At 41.7% G+C, this 20,971-nt stretch overlaps 1 protein-coding gene across 5 annotated transcripts in view; it reads left to right on the forward strand.

Annotated features, from left to right (window-relative positions):
* CELSR1 (cadherin EGF LAG seven-pass G-type receptor 1) overlaps positions 1-20,971 on the forward strand; it is a 156,986-nt gene that overhangs the window by 123,901 nt on the left and 12,114 nt on the right. For 2 of the 5 annotated variants that reach the window (XM_066591892.1, XM_066591894.1), the window contains exons 20-31: positions 205-348; positions 5,138-5,327; positions 6,567-6,734; positions 11,602-11,728; positions 12,888-13,088; positions 14,396-14,570; positions 16,035-16,147; positions 16,475-16,554; positions 16,754-16,880; positions 17,778-17,903; positions 19,678-19,808; positions 20,826-20,929. In XM_066591892.1, coding sequence (XP_066447989.1) covers positions 205-348; positions 5,138-5,327; positions 6,567-6,734; positions 11,602-11,728; positions 12,888-13,088; positions 14,396-14,570; positions 16,035-16,147; positions 16,475-16,554; positions 16,754-16,880; positions 17,778-17,903; positions 19,678-19,808; positions 20,826-20,929 — 1,686 coding nt within the window. The remainder of the gene's footprint in view (positions 1-204; positions 349-5,137; positions 5,328-6,566; positions 6,735-11,601; positions 11,729-12,887; positions 13,089-14,395; positions 14,571-16,034; positions 16,148-16,474; positions 16,555-16,753; positions 16,881-17,777; positions 17,904-19,677; positions 19,809-20,825; positions 20,930-20,971) is intronic. The other 3 variants (XM_066591895.1, XM_066591893.1, XM_066591896.1) reach the window with 3 other exon arrangements.

Here is a 20,971-nt window from a genome sequence, read left to right on the forward strand (position 1 = left end):
AGGATTTAATGATGTGGAAATCTCACATACCCCTATCTTATTCACAATAGAACATAAAAGGAGACATTTTCCATTTCATTTTTAAACATTGCACCGCATCCCAAGTTTTTTGGAATTGGGGTTGTACAAATAATGTTCCACTAAGGCTTTTGGTTTGCAGTTAGAATGTAATTCATCCCTTTAATTCTGTATTTTTCCCTCCAGTTATTGCTGTAGACATATTTGACAAGGCGAATTTCAGTGGAGCCAAAGTCCCCGAGTTTAATGAGATATATGAAGATTACCCTAAAGAATTGCAGTCCTCAGTCTTGTTCCCGGATACTTTGTTTAAGCCCCCTGAAAGAAAAGGTACAATTACAGTCTTTTTCATTCATCTTCGTAAATACAACTACAGGCTTATTCACATGAATGCATTTCAGCTGCGTATTATGCATGCAAATTTTGCACGCACAATACGCAGTGAATAGAATCCATTGATTTCAATGCTTACGGTCACCCATGCCTTTTTGCAAAATCATTTCAGTTGCACAAAAAAGCGCAGCATCTCCTATTTTCATGCATATTGCGCACGGAAATATCACAGATTTAATGAAACTTAATCGCCCATTGAAATCGATGGGAGCATGGTTGCATGTTTCTTTGCATGCGCAAATGGGCAGGGCATGCAGGCCCAAAAAATACAGTAAAATACGCACAGACGTGTGCAAACATGCAACACACATCGCGCAAATGTGCGCATAAATACGCTTACAGTGGTAATGGGTATTTCTTGACACTTGCTGTAATTTGATATAGTTCTGTTTCTAGATATTACAAGGCTTTGCCTCCCTATTCACATTAATATCTAATGAAGTTAAGCCAGCACAAACAAGGTCTTGGGAGTAATCACTGCTGCTAACTTCCACATGTATTTATGTCAGTACCACACATCACCTTAAAAACACAAAGTTATACTAGAGTTTAGTCAAAAGAGTCAGGCGGTCTACCGTGTTTCCCTGAAAATAAGACCTACACCGATAATAAGCCCTACCCCAGGGGAGGTGGGGGCTTGAAATGTAAGCCCTCCTCCAAAAATAAGCCCTAGCTACCCACAAAAAAAAAAAAAAAGCAATACTTACCTAGCCGGCGGCATCCCAGTCTGGTCTCTGGCGCTGCAATAGACTGCTGTGTCCTCCGCGCTGACAGCATTCTCTTCCTGGTAACGGGGCTTTGAATACCCCGCTTCCAGCAAGTGAGTGTTGTGATTGGATCACGAGCCAATCGCAGCCGGCTTTCGATAATTCACAGCTATTCAGTGAATGACATCACTTAATAACTGTGATTGGCTCATTGAGCGCCAGCTCTGATTGGCTGAGCCAGGGCACTCGTGATCTTATTACAGCACTCACTTGCTGGAGGCGGGGCATTCAAAGACCCGTTAGTTACCTGGAAGAGAATGCTGTCAGCGTAGAGGACATGGCAGCCTGCCACAGTGCCACAGGCCAGTGCGAGGGATCGGGAAGTCGTTGGCTAGGTAAGTATAAGACACTGTGCCTCTTTTGGGGCAAAAATTAATATAAGACGGTGTCTTATTTTCAAGGAAACGCAGTACTACAAATGATCAGTTTCGGACTCTGAGCCACTGTGGGTGACTATCAAATGACAAATAGTTGCTAATCTCACAATTGTGATTTCAGTAATGCAATTAAGCTTCCAGACTTTGTGAATTGTGATTTTGAAAGGGTTTTCCACAGTAAACCACTGTTGGCCTATCCTTACTCCAGTTTTTTATCAGCAGGGTCCTTGACTGCTCTTTTCTGCAGGATCCTATGATTCGAGCTCTCATTCACTTGAGATTAAGTTGCAGTACCAGAAACAGCCACACAAATATTAACAACACTATACGAGCTACTGCTATCAAGTGGGAGTGGAGATATACCATAGTATATATCGATGGACAGTAAAAGCTGCCAATGTTTATATATACAGTACTGTGTAAAAGCTTTAGGGCTCCCACACACTTGCGTCTTTTAACGCTGCGTTTTTTTAATGTGAATATCAATGAGACTTTTTAACGTTAAAAACACAAAGCACAAACTTACGTTTTTAACATTAGAAACTCCTATTGACATTTGCCTTAAAAAATGCAAGTGTGTGCGAGCCCTTAGGCACCTGAGGGAAAAATGCTGCAAATTAAAAATTCTTTCAAAAGTAAAAGTGTTAACAGGAGTCCAAATCAAATCAATATTTGGTGTGATGAAAACAGCATCACTTTTTCTAGTTATACTTGTACACAGTTTTTGAAGGAACTCACATTCCTTTATTGTATTGGAGAACTAACCACAGATCTTCTGCACATGTAACATAGTAACATAGTATGTAAGGCTGAATGAAGACAATGTCCATCTAGTCCAGCCTGTCTATCCTACTTTGTTGATCCAGAGGAAGGCAAAAAACCCCAAGGCCAGAAGCCAATTAGCCCTTTTGGGGAAAAAATTCCTTCCCGACTCCCTAATGGCAATCAGACTGTTCCCTGGATCAACCCCTAATAGTTCCTACCTGCCTGTATACCCGGATTGACACTTCACCTAATATTTATATCCTGTAATATCCTTCTTCTCCAGAAAGACATCAAGTCCCCTTTTAAACTCCTCTATGGATTTTGCCATCACCACCTCCTCAGGCAGAGAGTTCCACAGTCTAACTGCTCTTACAGTAAAGAATCCCCTTCTATGTTGGTGATGAAACCTACTTTCCTCTAATCGTAGCGGATGTCCTCTTGTTACCGTCGTGGTCCTGGGTGTAAACAGATCGCGGGAGAGATCCATGTGTTGTCCCCTCATGTACTTATACATGGTTATTTGGTCCCCTCTTAACCTTCTTTTTTCTAGAGTAAATAGACCCAATTTGGATAGCCTCTCTGGGTATTCCAGTCCCGTCATTCCATGTATTAGTTTAGTTGCCCTTCTTTGAACCCCCTCCAGTACCGCAACATCCCTCCTGAGCACCGGTGTCCAGAATTGTACGCAGTATTCCATGTGAGGCCTGACAAGTGCCTTATATAATGGAAGCATGATGTTCTCGTCCTTCGCCCCTATACCTCTTTTAATGCACCCCAAGACTTTATTTGCCTTTGCAGCAGCTGACTGGCATTGGTTACTCCAGTTTAGTCTATTATCCACTAATACCCCCAGATCCTTTTCCATATCACTTTTCCCTAGTGGTACCCCATTAAGTGAATATTTGTGACATCCGTTACTCCTGCCCATGTGCATAGTCTTACATTTTTCAACATTGAACTTCATTTGCCATTTTTCTGCCCAAGCCCCCAGCTTGTCCAGGTCCGTTTGCAGCCGCACATTGTCCTCCGTTGTATTAATTATATTGTATAATTTTGTGTCATCTGCAAATATTGATATTTTACTGTGCAGCCCCTCTATCAGGTCATTGATAAATATGTTGAACAGAGTGGGGCCCAAAACTGAACCCTGTGGCACCCCACTAGCGACTATGGTCCAATCAGAGTACGCACCATTTATTACCACCCTCTGCTTTCTATCATTGAGCCAATTTTTTACCCACGTACACACGTTTTCGCCCAGTCCGAGCTGCCTCATTTTGTATATTAGCCTATTATGTGGCACGGTGTCAAAAGCTTTAGAGAAGTCCAGATATACGAGATCAATAGATTCTCCCTGGTCCAGCTTAGAGCTTACTTCATCGTAGAAACTGATCAGATTTGTCTGACATGAGCGACCCTTCATGAATCCTTGCTGGTGAGGAGTTATTCCCTTGTTTTCCTTGAGGTACTCATCGATGGCGTCTCTCAGAATCCCCTCGAAAATTTTTCCCGTTACTGAAGTGAGACTTACTGGCCTGTAGTTACCAGGCTCACTTTTGCTCCCTTTTTTGTAAATTGGAACCACGTTGGCAATGCGCCAATCCAATGGTACTACACCGGTCTTGATAGTGTCTAGAAATATTAGGTATAGCGGCCTAGCTATCTCGTCACTTAGTTCCCTTAGTATCCTTGGGTGTAATCCATCTGGGCCCGGCGATTTATCAATTTTAGTTTTCTTTAGACGCTTCCGCACCTCCTCCTGTGTTAGGTATGTAGGCTTGTTCAGATCCTTCTGTCTCTGCATGCAATCCCAGGTAAAGTTGATGATGAGATCAGGGCCTTGTGGGGCCATAGCATTACTTCCAGGAATCCCTGTTCTTCTTTACACCGAAGTTAGTTCTTTATTATATTGGCTGCATGTTTTTGGGTTGTTGTCCTGCTGGAGGAGAAAAATTGGGGTCAGTCAACCAACTTTGAAAAAAATTATTCATTTGCAGCATTTTTTCCGCACCTGCCTAAAACGTTTGTACAGTACTGTGAATATATAATAGATGTGTCATCTGTAAAATGTGCGTGACGGTGCAGAAAAGACATGACCGGACGTGTGATTCCAAAGGAAATCTTTTTACAAGATCTAGATGTGTAAACTTCAAATACATGAGCCAGCTCTGGTGTCATCCGAGGAAAACAACGGAGCCTCGGTCATCTTTATCTTGGGGAAATTAACTTTGGTCAGTCTATAGGGAAATTGACTGAATGTATGGCTGAATAATGGGGATTAGCAGCTCGTCAAGAGATGAATGTAGCACTTATGTGAACACTTTCCTTCATTACTTGCTTTCATAGTGATGGGAAAATAAGAGGGAAACCAAGTTATCCTTTCATGATTGACATATAGTGAATGCTGTAAATGATGTACTGGTATAGGCTGAGATGGAACTGATTATATACCATTGCTATTTAATGTAATGGCATGCACACCATCTCGGCGACTAAAAAAAAACCTTACAGTGCTCTCGTAGATGTGTAATACAGGACTGCCGGGAAGCTAATAAATACCAGTTCTTTCGGTGACTGTCCACATCTGTCATTGCAGAGAATTACATTGTATATATTGTATATTAATGATCTCCATGGAAACAGAGCAATTCTATTAGTTGTCCACAGATTCCATTGTGGAACTTTATTTTACTCTGCTGCCTTGCCTATTAATCCCAGCATTTTACTCTTGTGTACAGCCTGATGTAAAGTTTGATGCTTACATAATTACATTGTAATAATCCACATGGTTACACCCCAACTATTTGTTTTTTATAGCTCTGCCCACTGTTAAGCCTTTCAACCAGAAATATCCCAGCAGTGATGAGGAATTTGACTCCCATCTCTCCAAACGTAAAAAGAGGCAACCGGATCCATCCAATCAGCACGCTATTGCTATGGTCATAGTATACCGGTCCTTGGGACAGCTCTTACCAGAACACTATGATCCTGACCGCAGGAGCTTAAGGTACTCTCAGAGTGAACAACACCTTTCCAGTTCCCCTTTGCCATGTACATGTATGCTGTTCTTGTCCTGTGAGTCTGTAGTTTATGTTGTATATGTCTCAAGATGGTGGAATATAACGTAACTGCTTACAGTCCAGTAAGCCAGAAGAGTAATAAACCTAGGCATAAGGATAGATGAACATAGACAGGCTGGTATGTGGGTGTGTTTGCTAATGGGCCAAGGATGCAGAAATTGAGAACATCATCGTTCCCATTTTCTATAAGAAGAGGGAAATGTGATACTGTAATATCGGTCTATGGTTAGGAACTTTTTTGAAATCAGAAGCACTTCTCCCTACCAATGCTTCTTTTTCTCTGGACCGTTAAAATGGGCCTGTGTGGCCAGCATGAAAAATCATGTGCTCATAAGCAAAACCCGTGAACAGTAAAGAGAGGCTCAACTCCTTGAAAAACTATGCTGCTTTATAAACAAACTAAATGTAACGCCTAAGTGTTAAATAAACCTCAGTAAAGCACATTTTGAAAGGGATGTTAACTGCAATTTAAAGGGCCACTCTGACAAAACACATTTTTTCATGCCTGCCTCCCCCTCATCTCATTGCCTGTCACACTCTAGATGATTCCTCTGGGTATTGCAATCACTTCCATGCAGAGCAGCCCACTGTCTGATGATTACCATGATGAGAGTGAGATTTTCACTTTCAAATCTATTCCATGATGCATTAGCTGAGGTTATACCATTCTGCCTGCTGGGGGGACAGTTTAATTATCATTACCTTCTATACTCAACTAACTAAGCTACAGACCTAAATTATACGGTCTGAAAGTTGAGCTGTGATCTCCTCTATTATATCTGTGTGACTTGAGCTGTGATCTCCTCTATTATAACTGTGTGACAAGAGCTGTGTGATCATCACCAATAACTGTGACTGAAGTGCCTGTGTCCCCCTCTATGCAGTTTCTGTGTTAGGGCCCTTGTAACAGCATCATACAGAGTGTGAAATTGACTTGTTTTAGGCAGCATAACTCCAAATAAATCTGAGCTGGTCAGAATTGAGATCACATGACCATCTGGAGATAAAGGGACCAGGAGTTTCAGATAGAAAAAAATAACTGATCAAGATAACACTAGCCCACTTATATGTACATGGGGCGGAGGGGTATAGCTACATGATGACCCTTTAAGAAATCATTTGTTAAACTTGTACTCATTGGTAGTTTTGTATCTCTTTTGCCCCAGGGTTCCTAACCGACCAGTTATAAACACGGCCATTGTAAGTGCATCTGTGCATATTGAAGGGGATCCACTACCATCTCAGCTGGACAAACCAATTATACTGGAGTATACAATGTTGGAAACTGAGGAGAGGACCAAACCTGTGTGCGTATTTTGGAACCACTCTATCATGTAAGTATCTACTTTCCTCTAATATCTATCATTTGTAGAGTCGTCTCATTATTCTACACAGACATCCATTTCTATGGATACCCACAATTAAGAAAGTGAAAAAGAAAAAAAAAGAGAAAAAAGGGGGGGTCAGCACTACCCAAAAAAATTGGAAATATATCCCAATAGAAATGTATAGGTGCACGCTAAACCATGGCTGCAACACACAGTAGAGGCAGAAACCAAAATTGGCAGCAGCACACAAAATAAATTCACTATCAGAGGTATACAAACCTATAATCTAACCACATTAAATAATGCAAGATTCTTAGTATATAATTTGATCAAATTACATTGGCCCATCTACCAACGTCCAGGTGACCAAGCTCTCAGATGGGTCCTAACATTAATACCAGGTGGCTATCTTAACCTGGGAGAGCTGAGTTCCTACCTCTCAAAATGCTCCTCTCTTGGGACTAAGCCTACAAATAAAACCGGTGAGGGTAGGATACTATATAGATGTTTCAATGGGAGGGACAGGAGGTAAATGGGCGGCAGGTGTGCACGACCCAGTGAAGGCAGCCAAAGCTTCACAATATTTGTATAGAAAGAGAAAAAAGGGGGGGTCAGCACTACCCAAAAAAATTGGAAATATATCCCAATAGAAATGTATAGGTGCACGCTAAACCATGGCTGCAACACACAGTAGAGGCAGAAACCAAAATTGGCAGCAGCACACAAAATAAATTCACTATCAGAGGTATACAAACCTATAATCTAACCACATTAAATAATGCAAGGTTCTTAGTATATAATTTGATCAAATTACATTGGCCCATCTACCAACGTCCAGGTGACCAAGCTCTCAGATGGGTCCTAACATTAATACCAGGTGGCTATCTTAACCTGGGAGAGCTGAGTTCCTACCTCTCAAAATGCTCCTCTCTTGGGACTAAGCCTACAAATAAAACCGGTGAGGGTAGGATACTATATAGATGTTTCAATGGGAGGGACAGGAGGTAAATGGGCGGCAGGTGTGCACGACCCAGTGAAGGCAGCCAAAGCTTCACAATATTTGTATAGAAAGAGAAAAAAGGGGGGGTCAGCACTACCCAAAAAAATTGGAAATATATCCCAATAGAAATGTATAGGTGCACGCTAAACCATGGCTGCAACACACAGTAGAGGCAGAAACCAAAATTGGCAGCAGCACACAAAATAAATTCACTATCAGAGGTATACAAACCTATAATCTAACCACATTAAATAATGCAAGGTTCTTAGTATATAATTTGATCAAATTACATTGGCCCATCTACCAACGTCCAGGTGACCAAGCTCTCAGATGGGTCCTAACATTAATACCAGGTGGCTATCTTAACCTGGGAGAGCTGAGTTCCTACCTCTCAAAATGCTCCTCTCTTGGGACTAAGCCTACAAATAAAACCGGTGAGGGTAGGATACTATATAGATGTTTCAATGGGAGGGACAGGAGGTAAATGGGCGGCAGGTGTGCACGACCCAGTGAAGGCAGCCAAAGCTTCACAATATTTGTATAGAAAGAGAAAAAAGGGGGGGGTCAGCACTACCCAAAAAAATTGGAAATATATCCCAATAGAAATGTATAGGTGCACGCTAAACCATGGCTGTAACACACAGTAGAGGCAGAAACCAAAATTGGCAGCAGCACACAAAATAAATTCACTATCAGAGGTATACAAACCTATAATCTAACCACATTAAATAATGCAAGGTTCTTAGTATATAATTTGATCAAATTACATTGGCCCATCTACCAACGTCCAGGTGACCAAGCTCTCAGATGGGTCCTAACATTAATACCAGGTGGCTATCTTAACCTGGGAAAGCTGAGTTCCTACCTCTCAAAATGCTCCTCTCTTGGGACTAAGCCTACAAATAAAACCGGTGAGGGTAGGATACTATATAGATGTTTCAATGGGAGGGACAGGAGGTAAATGGGCGGCAGGTGTGCACGACCCAGTGAAGGCAGCCAAAGCTTCACAATATTTGTATAGAAAGAGAAAAAAGGGGGGGTCAGCACTACCCAAAAAAATTGGAAATATATCCCAATAGAAATGTATAGGTGCACGCTAAACCATGGCTGCAACACACAGTAGAGGCAGAAACCAAAATTGGCAGCAGCACACAAAATAAATTCACTATCAGAGGTATACAAACCTATAATCTAACCACATTAAATAATGCAAGGTTCTTAGTATATAATTTGATCAAATTACATTGGCCCATCTACCAACGTCCAGGTGACCAAGCTCTCAGATGGGTCCTAACATTAATACCAGGTGGCTATCTTAACCTGGGAAAGCTGAGTTCCTACCTCTCAAAATGCTCCTCTCTTGGGACTAAGCCTACAAATAAAACCGGTGAGGGTAGGATACTATATAGATGTTTCAATGGGAGGGACAGGAGGTAAATGGGCGGCAGGTGTGCACGACCCAGTGAAGGCAGCCAAAGCTTCACAATATTTGTATAGAAAGAGAAAAAAGGGGGGGTCAGCACTACCCAAAAAAATTGGAAATATATCCCAATAGAAATGTATAGGTGCACGCTAAACCATGGCTGCAACACACAGTAGAGGCAGAAACCAAAATTGGCAGCAGCACACAAAATAAATTCACTATCAGAGGTATACAAACCTATAATCTAACCACATTAAATAATGCAAGGTTCTTAGTATATAATTTGATCAAATTACATTGGCCCATCTACCAACGTTCAGGTGACCAAGCTCTCAGATGGGTCCTAACATTAATACCAGGTGGCTATCTTAACCTGGGAAAGCTGAGTTCCTACCTCTCAAAATGCTCCTCTCTTGGGACTAAGCCTACAAATAAAACCGGTGAGGGTAGGATACTATATAGATGTTTCAATGGGAGGGACAGGAGGTAAATGGGCGGCAGGTGTGCACGACCCAGTGAAGGCAGCCAAAGCTTCACAATATTTGTATAGAAAGAGAAAAAAGGGGGGGTCAGCACTACCCAAAAAAATTGGAAATATATCCCAATAGAAATGTATAGGTGCACGCTAAACCATGGCTGCAACACACAGTAGAGGCAGAAACCAAAATTGGCAGCAGCACACAAAATAAATTCACTATCAGAGGTATACAAACCTATAATCTAACCACATTAAATAATGCAAGGTTCTTAGTATATAATTTGATCAAATTACATTGGCCCATCTACCAACGTCCAGGTGACCAAGCTCTCAGATGGACGTTGGTAGATGGGCCAATGTAATTTGATCAAATTATATACTAAGAACCTTGCATTATTTAATGTGGTTAGATTATAGGTTTGTATACCTCTGATAGTGAATTTATTTTGTGTGCTGCTGCCAATTTTGGTTTCTGCCTCTACTGTGTGTTGCAGCCATGGTTTAGCGTGCACCTATACATTTCTATTGGGATATATTTCCAATTTTTTTGGGTAGTGCTGACCCCCCCTTTTTTCTCTTTCTATACAAATATTGTGAAGCTTTGGCTGCCTTCACTGGGTCGTGCACACCTGCCGCCCATTTACCTCCTGTCCCTCCCATTGAAACATCTATATAGTATCCTACCCTCACCGGTTTTATTTGTAGGCTTAGTCCCAAGAGAGGAGCATTTTGAGAGGTAGGAACTCAGCTTTCCCAGGTTAAGATAGCCACCTGGTATTAATGTTAGGACCCATCTGAGAGCTTGGTCACCTGGACGTTGGTAGATGGGCCAATGTAATTTGATCAAATTATATACTAAGAACCTTGCATTATTTAATGTGGTTAGATTATAGGTTTGTATACCTCTGATAGTGAATTTATTTTGTGTGCTGCTGCCAATTTTGGTTTCTGCCTCTACTGTGTGTTGCAGCCATGGTTTAGCGTGCACCTATACATTTCTATTGGGATATATTTCCAATTTTTTTGGGTAGTGCTGACCCCCCCTTTTTTCTCTTTCTATACAAATATTGTGAAGCTTTGGCTGCCTTCACTGGGTCGTGCACACCTGCCGCCCATTTACCTCCTGTCCCTCCCATTGAAACATCTATATAGTATCCTACCCTCACCGGTTTTATTTGTAGGCTTAGTCCCAAGAGAGGAGCATTTTGAGAGGTAGGAACTCAGCTTTCCCAGGTTAAGATAGCCACCTGGTATTAATGTTAGGACCCATCTGAGAGCTTGGTCACCTGGACGTTGGTAGATGGGCCAATGTAATTTGATCAAATTATATACTAAGAACCTTGCATTATTTAATGTGGTTAGATTATAGGTTTGTATACCTCTGATAGTGAATTTATTTTGTGTGCTGCTGCCAATTTTGGTTTCTGCCTCTACTGTGTGTTGCAGCCATGGTTTAGCGTGCACCTATACATTTCTATTGGGATATATTTCCAATTTTTTTGGGTAGTGCTGACCCCCCCTTTTTTCTCTTTCTATACAAATATTGTGAAGCTTTGGCTGCCTTCACTGGGTCGTGCACACCTGCCGCCCATTTACCTCCTGTCCCTCCCATTGAAACATCTATATAGTATCCTACCCTCACCGGTTTTACTTGTAGGCTTAGTCCCAAGAGAGGAGCATTTTGAGAGGTAGGAACTCAGCTTTCCCAGGTTAAGATAGCCACCTGGTATTAATGTTAGGACCCATCTGAGAGCTTGGTCACCTGGACGTTGGTAGATGGGCCAATGTAATTTGATCAAATTATATACTAAGAACCTTGCATTATTTAATGTGGTTAGATTATAGGTTTGTATACCTCTGATAGTGAATTTATTTTGTGTGCTGCTGCCAATTTTGGTTTCTGCCTCCACAATTAAGAAAGTTGTATCAGTTGACTAAGATTAGAACATTTTTATTTTCTTTTTCCAAAAAGAACTGGTGGCACAGGAGGGTGGTCCTCCAAAGGCTGCGAACTGGTCTTCAGAAATAAAAGCCACATTACCTGCCAGTGTAATCATATGACCAGTTTTGCAGTGATGATGGACATTTCCAAGCGAGAGGTAAGTTGCAGAGAAGAAAACTATCTCTTGCATGCAAAAGTGCTAACCACCACCGGTCCTATTCTACAGCAGAACTTACCGATTAACTTTCTCACAGTATCAGTTCTTCATTGATAGAGAACTTGGCAGACTGGACTTGGCGGTCTGAACCTAAATGAAGTTTTTATGGGTATTTCATAAAGCCACCAGCCTTCTGGTGCACAAGCGTTTTGTAGACATTCTTCCCTGCATTGTTTGCTGCTATAAATCTTTTTGGTAAAACAGAAGTTTTATCAGTAGCGTATACTGTATGTAGAATAGAAGGTCAAAACTACGGGCAGCATGGCCGTCCAAAGTGCTCATAATTTATATAGAAATTTACATGGTAATAGGAAAAAAGTTAGGGGCCGGATAGTTGTGGACGGGGGGCTTAACAAAACACTGTTTTTAAAGTTGGTTTGGGATTAGGACAGCAGTTAGTGGTATCGTCTACCAAATGAAAGAAGGGTTATATTTTCACATCAGATCTGGTATGTCTGATAGGCTGGGGAGTTTAGACAATTTAAAGGGTATAGGTTATCCAAAAATGATCTAATAAATACATCTGTTTTTTATATTTAACATTTTTAAGACTTTTTTTGTTATATAAATTTTTTAATTTATTTATTTTTCTTTAGATGTTATGATCTGACCCTAGACTAGACAACTATTGCTGCTGCTGCATCCATATGGTATATACTTACCCTCCTATAGATTCTCTTCCACATCAGTCTGGGCACAAGTGTACTGTGTCCTGAAGGTCAATGTCAGGACATTGTCTGTGCCACTGTACGCCACATCCTGACACTGGACAACGTCATGACATAGTAGAGTGGTGCCCGAGATGGAGCTGAAGAGATGCCATAGGAGGGTGCATGTGTGATCGATGTGGTGTTGCCGGAGTGTTTTTCAGAAGCTCACAATCTGTTTTCCTTCTATGGATGGGCAGCTGAAAGTAGTGTTGGAGCGGGGGACCCTTAGATTATGGGGGGCCCTGGGCCATTTGCCACAATGCTCCGCCCTTTTTTACTTTTGCCCTGCTTGTGATAGTTTGAAAACCTTTCTCAATACATCATTTGTATGCATAGTCCAAACCAATGTTGTGTTTGCCACAATGATGTGTGAACTGTCTCCACAACAGAATGGTGAGGTGCTTCCTCTGAAGATCATCACCTACACGTCTGTGTCAGTCTCACTGGCGGCCTTGCTGCTGACTTTCATCTTGCTTATGATCATCCGAACCTTACGATCCAACATCCACAATATCCACAAAAACCTTGTGGCGACCCTCTTCTTTTCTGAGCTGATATTTCTCATTGGCATCAACCAGACTGAAAATCCAGTAAGTGAGCGTATTTCCATGTGCATTGTGTTGTACTGATGGATGAAATCCCAACTTATGGAAGTTTATGTCCTCTGCATTGATAGTTGATCTGCCATCTGTGAATGGTGCAGTTTGTTGGCCAGTATATGAGGTGTCTGTGTAGAGTCTAATTTTACAAGCAGATTCCCATGCCTGAATTAATATTGGCTATTTCACAACTGGATGTTTTTTCCATCTGGCACTGGTACCGTCAGGCATCCCTGGCATTGTGGTACCAGATTAATCATCTAAGTACCTGCACTTGATCTGCTGCCTGACACGTTCTGCACTGGTAAACCCAAGACGGGGCAGGAATGCTGGAGCTGAAATAATTCATGACTGCTTGGCTCCCAGCCTGATTTATTGCCTTTCTGTTAGCAAACAATACTGTTTCAGGGAGCGGCTGTAAACCCCCTTAACAAAAGGACTTAAGTGAGTAATAATTTTGCTCTACATCGGGTTTCTTTCCTAGTAAAGGCATCATTATTTGAGTTTCTAGATGCAGAATTAGTGGAAAAACAGCCTTTATTTAGCATTGAACTCTACGCAAGTATCAATAGTGGAAAGAAACCAGTCCTTCGGATGTCCTGGGTTGATCTGCTTTGCAGTCATACGCCTATTGTGTTGACTTTTCTCCTGGTGTTGAGTCCTGTTACTATGAACAACTTGTCATTCTTCCTAAAACAATAATGTGAGGGTTAACTGCTTAGGCATAGATTGAAGTGGATACTACGTCTTAGACAACATGAGCTTATATTGTAGCCAGTGCAATAACTAGTAAAACTGCAGTTTACTTTATTTACCTAAAATGATGTTTTTTGTACTGAAAAATCACTAAAGTGTTGTCCACTGCCTGATGTCAAATGACAGGAGACACACTATGTTAGAACAGGAAGTGTAGGAGTGCAAAGAGTCATCTGCTCATTGATGTCTATAAAAGCAGAGGAGAGGGGGAGGAGGGAAGGGGAGAGGTGCTATAGGAGCTCATGGTGAGATATCTGCTGGTGTTTATTCACATGCACATTGCTCAGTCTTGCTGTACACTCTTACATGATGATGTTACATGTGTGTAGCTTCTCCCACCAGTTAAAAGGATTAAGAATCAGATTTACACCCTACGGAGGGGAGGAAGAGGAAAAATACAGGATACTAGTCATATAATGGCCAGAAATAGTGTTAGTACGGTACTACTCTACACACGGCAGCTTATTCTGCAGAATTAGGTATGTTTTAAGATGAAGATTGCACCAACCAATTTGTTAACTGGCTTTCTATCTTTGCTATAGTTTGTCTGTACAGTGATTGCCATCCTTCTGCATTACTTCTACATGAGCACCTTTGCCTGGATGTTTGTGGAAGGGCTTCACATTTACCGTATGCTGACAGAAGTGAGGAACATTGACACTGGTCACATGCGCTTCTACTACGTGATTGGTTATGGGATACCAGCCATTATTACAGGTATGAGGCGCAGCACAGAGCTTTGGCTCATAGTGCATGCTTCATCTTCTATTTTATGGTATGACATGTTCTGACCCTTTGCTTATAATACTGGAGCAGCAGATGGAGAACCACCCAGTGTTACTAATGCCTGTGTTACTGTATTTGTTGCACTAATTAATTATTGATATCTACCATTATTAAGCAGTCTTGCAATATTCCCTCCACCACATTCTTGTATGGGTATTAGTGTACTATGTCTCTCCTGAAACTATGGGTGGAGACATGGGTTGGCTGTCCTGACTTCCAGGTGATGCCCACAGCATCCACTTTACAGCTGTCCCTGCCTATGTAGGATCTCGTCTCCCTCTTGCTTACAGCTGTCCCTGCTGAGAGGTGTTACTGGCGCTCTCAGATTTTCGCTCTCCCTCTGACAGTCTACCTGCTGCTCTCCGATGTCCGCTCCCGTCCTCCAATGACACACGTCACTGGGGCTCTACATTATCTGCTCCCATCCCTCGGTGATGCCGGACCCGCTGTCTGCCTCCATGCCGGCCTTGCCTCCAGCTGCCCTGGTGTCAGCAGCAATGCCACTTGTCTACGGGCTGCAGTGTATTCTCCCCCTCCTATCTCTGCTTCCGTGAGCTGCCGGGTTTTACAGAGGCGGCCGTCAGCTACCGCCGCCGGTGATACAGCCACTGGCTGATGAAGATAGCGGCTGTACAGCAGAAGCCCTAGAAGAAAGAGGATGATGGAGGCTGTAGCCTAGCGCGGCCGTCGCTCTGAGGGTGGAGGCAGTCCAGCCCCGAGAAGGTCTGTCTGCAGCAGCCAATCACCAAATTTGCCTATCACATGGGCCGTCCCTGTAACTCAAGGCTGCCAACCTATGCCTCCACCCATAGTTCCGGTGGAGACATGGTACACTAATACCTCTTGTATGTTGGTAACATAGACATCTGTCTGTAGGGGAATATATTACAGTTCCTTCTGCTGATTTATATATTGGTTAAGTGGCTGGGGAAATTCTGTAAGTGATGCAGAACTACAATGTTTATAAATCGGTTCATTTTTGTGACTCAGGGTAAAACCAGTATAACTTCTGGTAAGTTTAGCAGTATTATCAGAGGTTTTACATCTTTTCTGCTAACGCATACTTCCAATGATTAGTCTGTAACTGTTGTATATGTAACCTGTTTTATACTAAAAATCACAATAAAACAAAGCAAGAGAAATAGAACTAACTCGTAATATAAAAAATGGCCTACAGCTGTACATGGGGCAATGTGATAAGCATTCACACTTCAGATTTTCCTTTAAGAGTCTATTACCATTAGTATTTTTTGCCATGCTATAATCCCAATCTCCCTATAGGAACAGAGCTGAATACATGGCTTTAGCATTCCCATAATGCATCTCTTTATTCTTAATCTCTCTCATCTGCTTGATATAATTCTAATTAATTTGCATTTCATGCTTCACTTTCAGGGCTTGCTGTTGGCCTGGATCCTCAAGGCTATGGAAACCCGGACTTCTGCTGGCTCTCAGTACATGACACCCTAATCTGGAGTTTTGCTGGCCCCATCGGTGTTGTAGTTGCCGTAAGTGTAATCAGAATAAATTGTAGAACAGAACCATTCAGTTTTAGTGGTGAGGCCAAGATATGTCTTTCAATATTTTTCAATGTTAATTAATTCCTTTTTTTTAGTCCCAAGAGAATTCTCAATATATTTTGTACTGGGGAAATAGACTGAATTCTGTGGACTTAGAGCTCCTTTATTAGTAACTGTATCAATGGGTGTGAGTAGAGAATAGCACCAGCAAGATAGAATGTGGTTGTATGAAGTATCTTGATCTGCTGAAGGTGTCGTGGATATTAAGTGAGCATTTTACTGGCATGGCATTACCATGATATTTTTCATCTCCAGATAAATACCGTCATCTTTGTACTCGCTGTGAAGAGATCATGTGGACGGAGGCAACGGGCGTTTGAGAAAACCGGTGTTTTGTAAGTTTAGAGAATTTAAACCAATGTCGATCATACAGTTGTACATAACATACATAGAAGTAACAAACCTGGCCTTTAATAAGAAAAAGTAGTATATGTCATAAATATAAACAGATACTGAAGACTGCGAACTTCTAGAAGGGTTTTAGTGCATTTCATGATATAGATGCCATGTTAATGGAGAAATTGATGTTTCTAGATCAACACTGAGAACAGCTTTCCTCCTGCTGCTTCTGATCAGTGCCACGTGGTTACTGGGACTCATGGCTGTCAACAGCGATGTGATGACCTTTCACTACCTCTTCGCAATCTTCAGCTGTATGCAGGTAAGCTGCCTAAGATTAACTATGCATTCTGTCACAGTAACCCATTCGTTTATCACATCCTGCAACCCATCTTGACTTTGTTCCTCTTTGGATAGTCTGTTCACCTGTAAAGTCAACTTAACCAGGACATCTAGAGTGACTAATTCACATTCCACATTGTTTTTTTCTTAAAGCCAATTTTCCCAATCTTTCTCTTTGGTTCCCCATGTGTGCTTACTGCTCAGACACATGCGTGGGGCTGTTACCTCTTTTGGCAGTCATCACATCTCTAGTTTTGACTTTGCTTCAGTATAAGCCACCATCTACACCCCTTCAGATATGTCACAGGCACAGTGGGTGGGTTTTTTTTCCCCTTGTGATGACCACTTTTTTTAGCCAGTCCCTCCTTAGGCTTCCTCATATGACATTATGCAGATCTGCTCTCCTGTACGTCCTTTTTGATCAGAAGTTGAGTTGAATTTTAAAGCAATGCAGGGGGAAAACACTTTTTGAAGTTCTCCAGAAAATTGTATGCAAGGGGGTTGAGACAAGTCTGCAGTCTCTGTGATCCCAGTGTGTAAATTAAATCAATGTGACCTATTAAAAATGTGTCATCAGATACGGACATTAGATTTTAGTGTAATTGTAGTTTGTAAACCCAACACTACTGATATAGCAAATAATTCTACTAATTTCCTCGTAGGCTGTTTAACAGATTAACTAGTCTTGTAGGCTCATTCTGGTCTTGGGGCAAGACAGCCGACCTTAAACATGTAGGTTTGAACCAAAGTGTGCATAGCTGGTTGCTCCATGTCACTTGAATGCCGCCATTAAGTTCTTCAGGTCACATTATTTGTGTTCTTGGACCATTAAAAAGACCGCTAACTTGAACATATTCTTCACCTTTTCTAACTGCAGGGACTCTTCATTTTCTTTTTCCACTGTGTATTTAACAAAGAAGTCAGAAAGCAATTAAAGAATACGTTTACTGGAAAGAAATACCTTGCAGATGACAGTGCGACAACAAGAGCCACGCTGTTAACTGTAAGTCACCTCCCTGATGTCTCTCTACTGCCCTCTGTGGATGCCACTCAGAATATTCAGAGCAGTTTGTGGAAAGTCCTGTTTAAAAGTTGTGATCTCATTTTGAAAATGTATCTGGGTCTGTATAGCTTTGAAGACATTTAGCAATAGCCTTGTAAGTGCTTGTTGCCTTAATTCCCCTTTGTGGTTTTGCAGCACCTATGTTACAAAAGTCATTACATAATTCTCCTTGGAATATTTAAATGTCATTAGATTTTTTTCCCCCATGGTCCCCGTGTTTAACTGTAAAGCATAGCTTCTCAAATGTTTTCTTCTCGGGCTGTCAACCACATCATGATGATGCCTAGGCCATCAAACTGTTGTACGAAGTCCATGCTGACACGAATATATTCACACATACTCACAGAATGAGTCTGTAGTGTTCATACACCAGAGACTGGTGCAGCCAGAGAAGTGACTGTGAAGCTTTTGATTATTTTTTTCCAAACTGCCTCCGCGGATGAGATGTGTCTTATCAACAAATAGGGGGCGCCTAACAGTTTGAGCAACATGACTAAAGTATTAGTAGTGATGTTATTAGATTGTTCAGCACACTTCATGGAGTTTTTGTAGAATGTCAAATATGTGTAGATTCTAGCATGTCTGTTATAATTACTTCACATAATACTGTCATCACCCATGGTTCAGTAGTAAAGAGAGAGAGATTGCATCTTGTGAGAGCATACGCTTTTTCTTACATAAAGGTAAAGGGTTTGTCCCGCGCCGAAATGTTTTTTGTTTTTTTTTGCATAGGCCCCCCGTTCAGCGCAGGACAAACCCAAGGGATGTGATGAAATAAAAAAAAAAAATGTTACTTACCCGAATCCCCTGTCTGCAGCTTCTTCGTTCTTTTCCTCCAAGATGGCCGCCGGGATCTACACCCACGATGCACCGCGGGTCTTCTCCCATGGTGCACTGTGGGCTCTGTGCGGACCATTGCCGATTCCAGCCTCCTGATTGGCTGGAATCGGCACACGTGACGGGGCGGAGCTACGCGATGACGCGTAGAAGGGAGCGGAGCCAGAACGCCGCTCGTGCCCGGACGGACCAGAAGGGAGAAGACCCTTCTGCGCAAGCGCGTCTAATCGGGCGATTAGACGCTGAAATTAGACGGAGCCATGGTGACGGAGACGCCAGCAACGGAGCAGGTAAGTGAATAACTTCTGTATGGCTCATATTTAATGCACGATGTATATTACAAAGTGCATTAATATGGCCATACAGAAGTGTATAACCCCACTTGCTTTTGCGGGACAACCCCTTTAAAGGCGTTGTCTGGGACTTTTACTCCTGGTGACTAATCTTCAGGATAGGTCATCAGTAGTTGATCAGATGAGGTCCCCACCGATCAGCTGACCACTGTCAACATGGACCTTGCAGATAGCACTGTCCATATTGCAGCAGGCCGGTTTGGTTCTGAAGACATAGTTCCCATTAAGTTTAATGGGAGCTATGCTTGTAGTACGAAACCTGTCTGCTGCAATGTTGTCTGCTTCCCAGACAACCCCCTTAACTTGATTTATCTTGCCAAATTTAGCAGGACATTTTCAAGTCAAACTATATAAGCATTGCTCATCAGTTGTCAGTAGAACTTGTGAACCAAGGGTGATAAGTGTCAACCTTTGAGCTTAGCAGGTGTTCAGCTGCCACTAAGTAGATTTCATTTATAAAAGCTATTGAGAAATAGAAACGTGGAAACTATTAATGAGAGTTTCATTGTTTTTTTCATTTGTAGCAGACACTAAATTGCAATAACACCTATGACCCCAACATGTTCAGGACAGGCATTGGAGAATCTACAGTCTCGCTGGAGAGCACCGTCAGGTCAGCCAAGAGCCACAATAGCTACCTTGCTTATATCCTCAGGTAATGCGGTGGCGGGTGCATGGCGCTTGGCTTGTGTGCTTTTTCAATAATGCTGATGTATTAAAAGTGGGATTTGTGAAAGTTCTAAACAACTGAATGACAGTATGAAGCCAGGACTGCTGGGTAACAGAATTAGAAGTCTTTACTCTGCAGACTGCAAACTGTCTATTTAAGTAACAATCTCGATAGCTGAGGATCTGTTCACTGCACTTTTGGGCCATGTAGTTATGGTGGAGAGTTTTCGACCGGTAGTGCAGAAATATGATCAAAACATTTTAGGTGTATTGTAACCTGTTTTCAGGCTTCAGCTTAATGGACCCTTCTCTCAATTTATGCATTTGGTAAAAACTCGGTATTAGTTCAGACCAATTTTTTAGAAAGGCGGGGTGGTTTGTTTTCTTTCTTTTTTCCTTCACCTTTTCAGATTGGTCCGAACTTAAACTTTAAAAACATATGCCATAGTAATATTGGATCCACACACACTTGTTTTCTATATAGTCATTCACTGACTTTACCTGTAAAGTCCGTTGGCATATATTGGTCCATAGAAAGATGTTTTTTTGTTATATATAAGAGTATAGATCAGACGTAACATACGAGGCCCAAATGTGAAATGAAATACAGCTACTACATTTCTTTACATGTACTGCAAAATAAAGGTGCTGCTTTCTGCATGGCTGGCTTCCCCTTGTGTTAATCTGTTGTATAGTACAAAATGTGTAATACATGTTGTACTATCCACTAGCTTAATACATGTTTCTATGTATGTAATTCCATAAGCCTATTTAATAAATGATTGTCTCCTTGACTTGAATGGTCTTGGCTTGCATGTTAGTAAGCTGAGTTGATAATTGTGGCAGACAGAACTTACTCCCCCATGTATCTCCTACATGTAATACATAATATACTTTTTCCTTTGCTTACTGTTTGTCAGAAGTAGAGCATGGCAGGTCTCTTGGTCTGTGTAAGCCATTTGAGATATATTTTAATGAACTCTACAATGCTTACTAAAAACAGGGATGAAGCGGCTCAGAAGCTTAGCTTGTCTTCAGGACAGACCCGTGCCGGGGTAACAGAAGTTGACGCTGCCCTCTTCCACATAAACCGCATGCACTCTCATGGTAAGAAATCTGGTCCACCTTCTAAAATAATTTTCATTATCA

Source organism: Eleutherodactylus coqui, chromosome 2 (genome assembly GCF_035609145.1).
Source record: "Eleutherodactylus coqui strain aEleCoq1 chromosome 2, aEleCoq1.hap1, whole genome shotgun sequence".
Classification (NCBI taxonomy): Eukaryota; Metazoa; Chordata; class Amphibia; order Anura; family Eleutherodactylidae; genus Eleutherodactylus; species Eleutherodactylus coqui.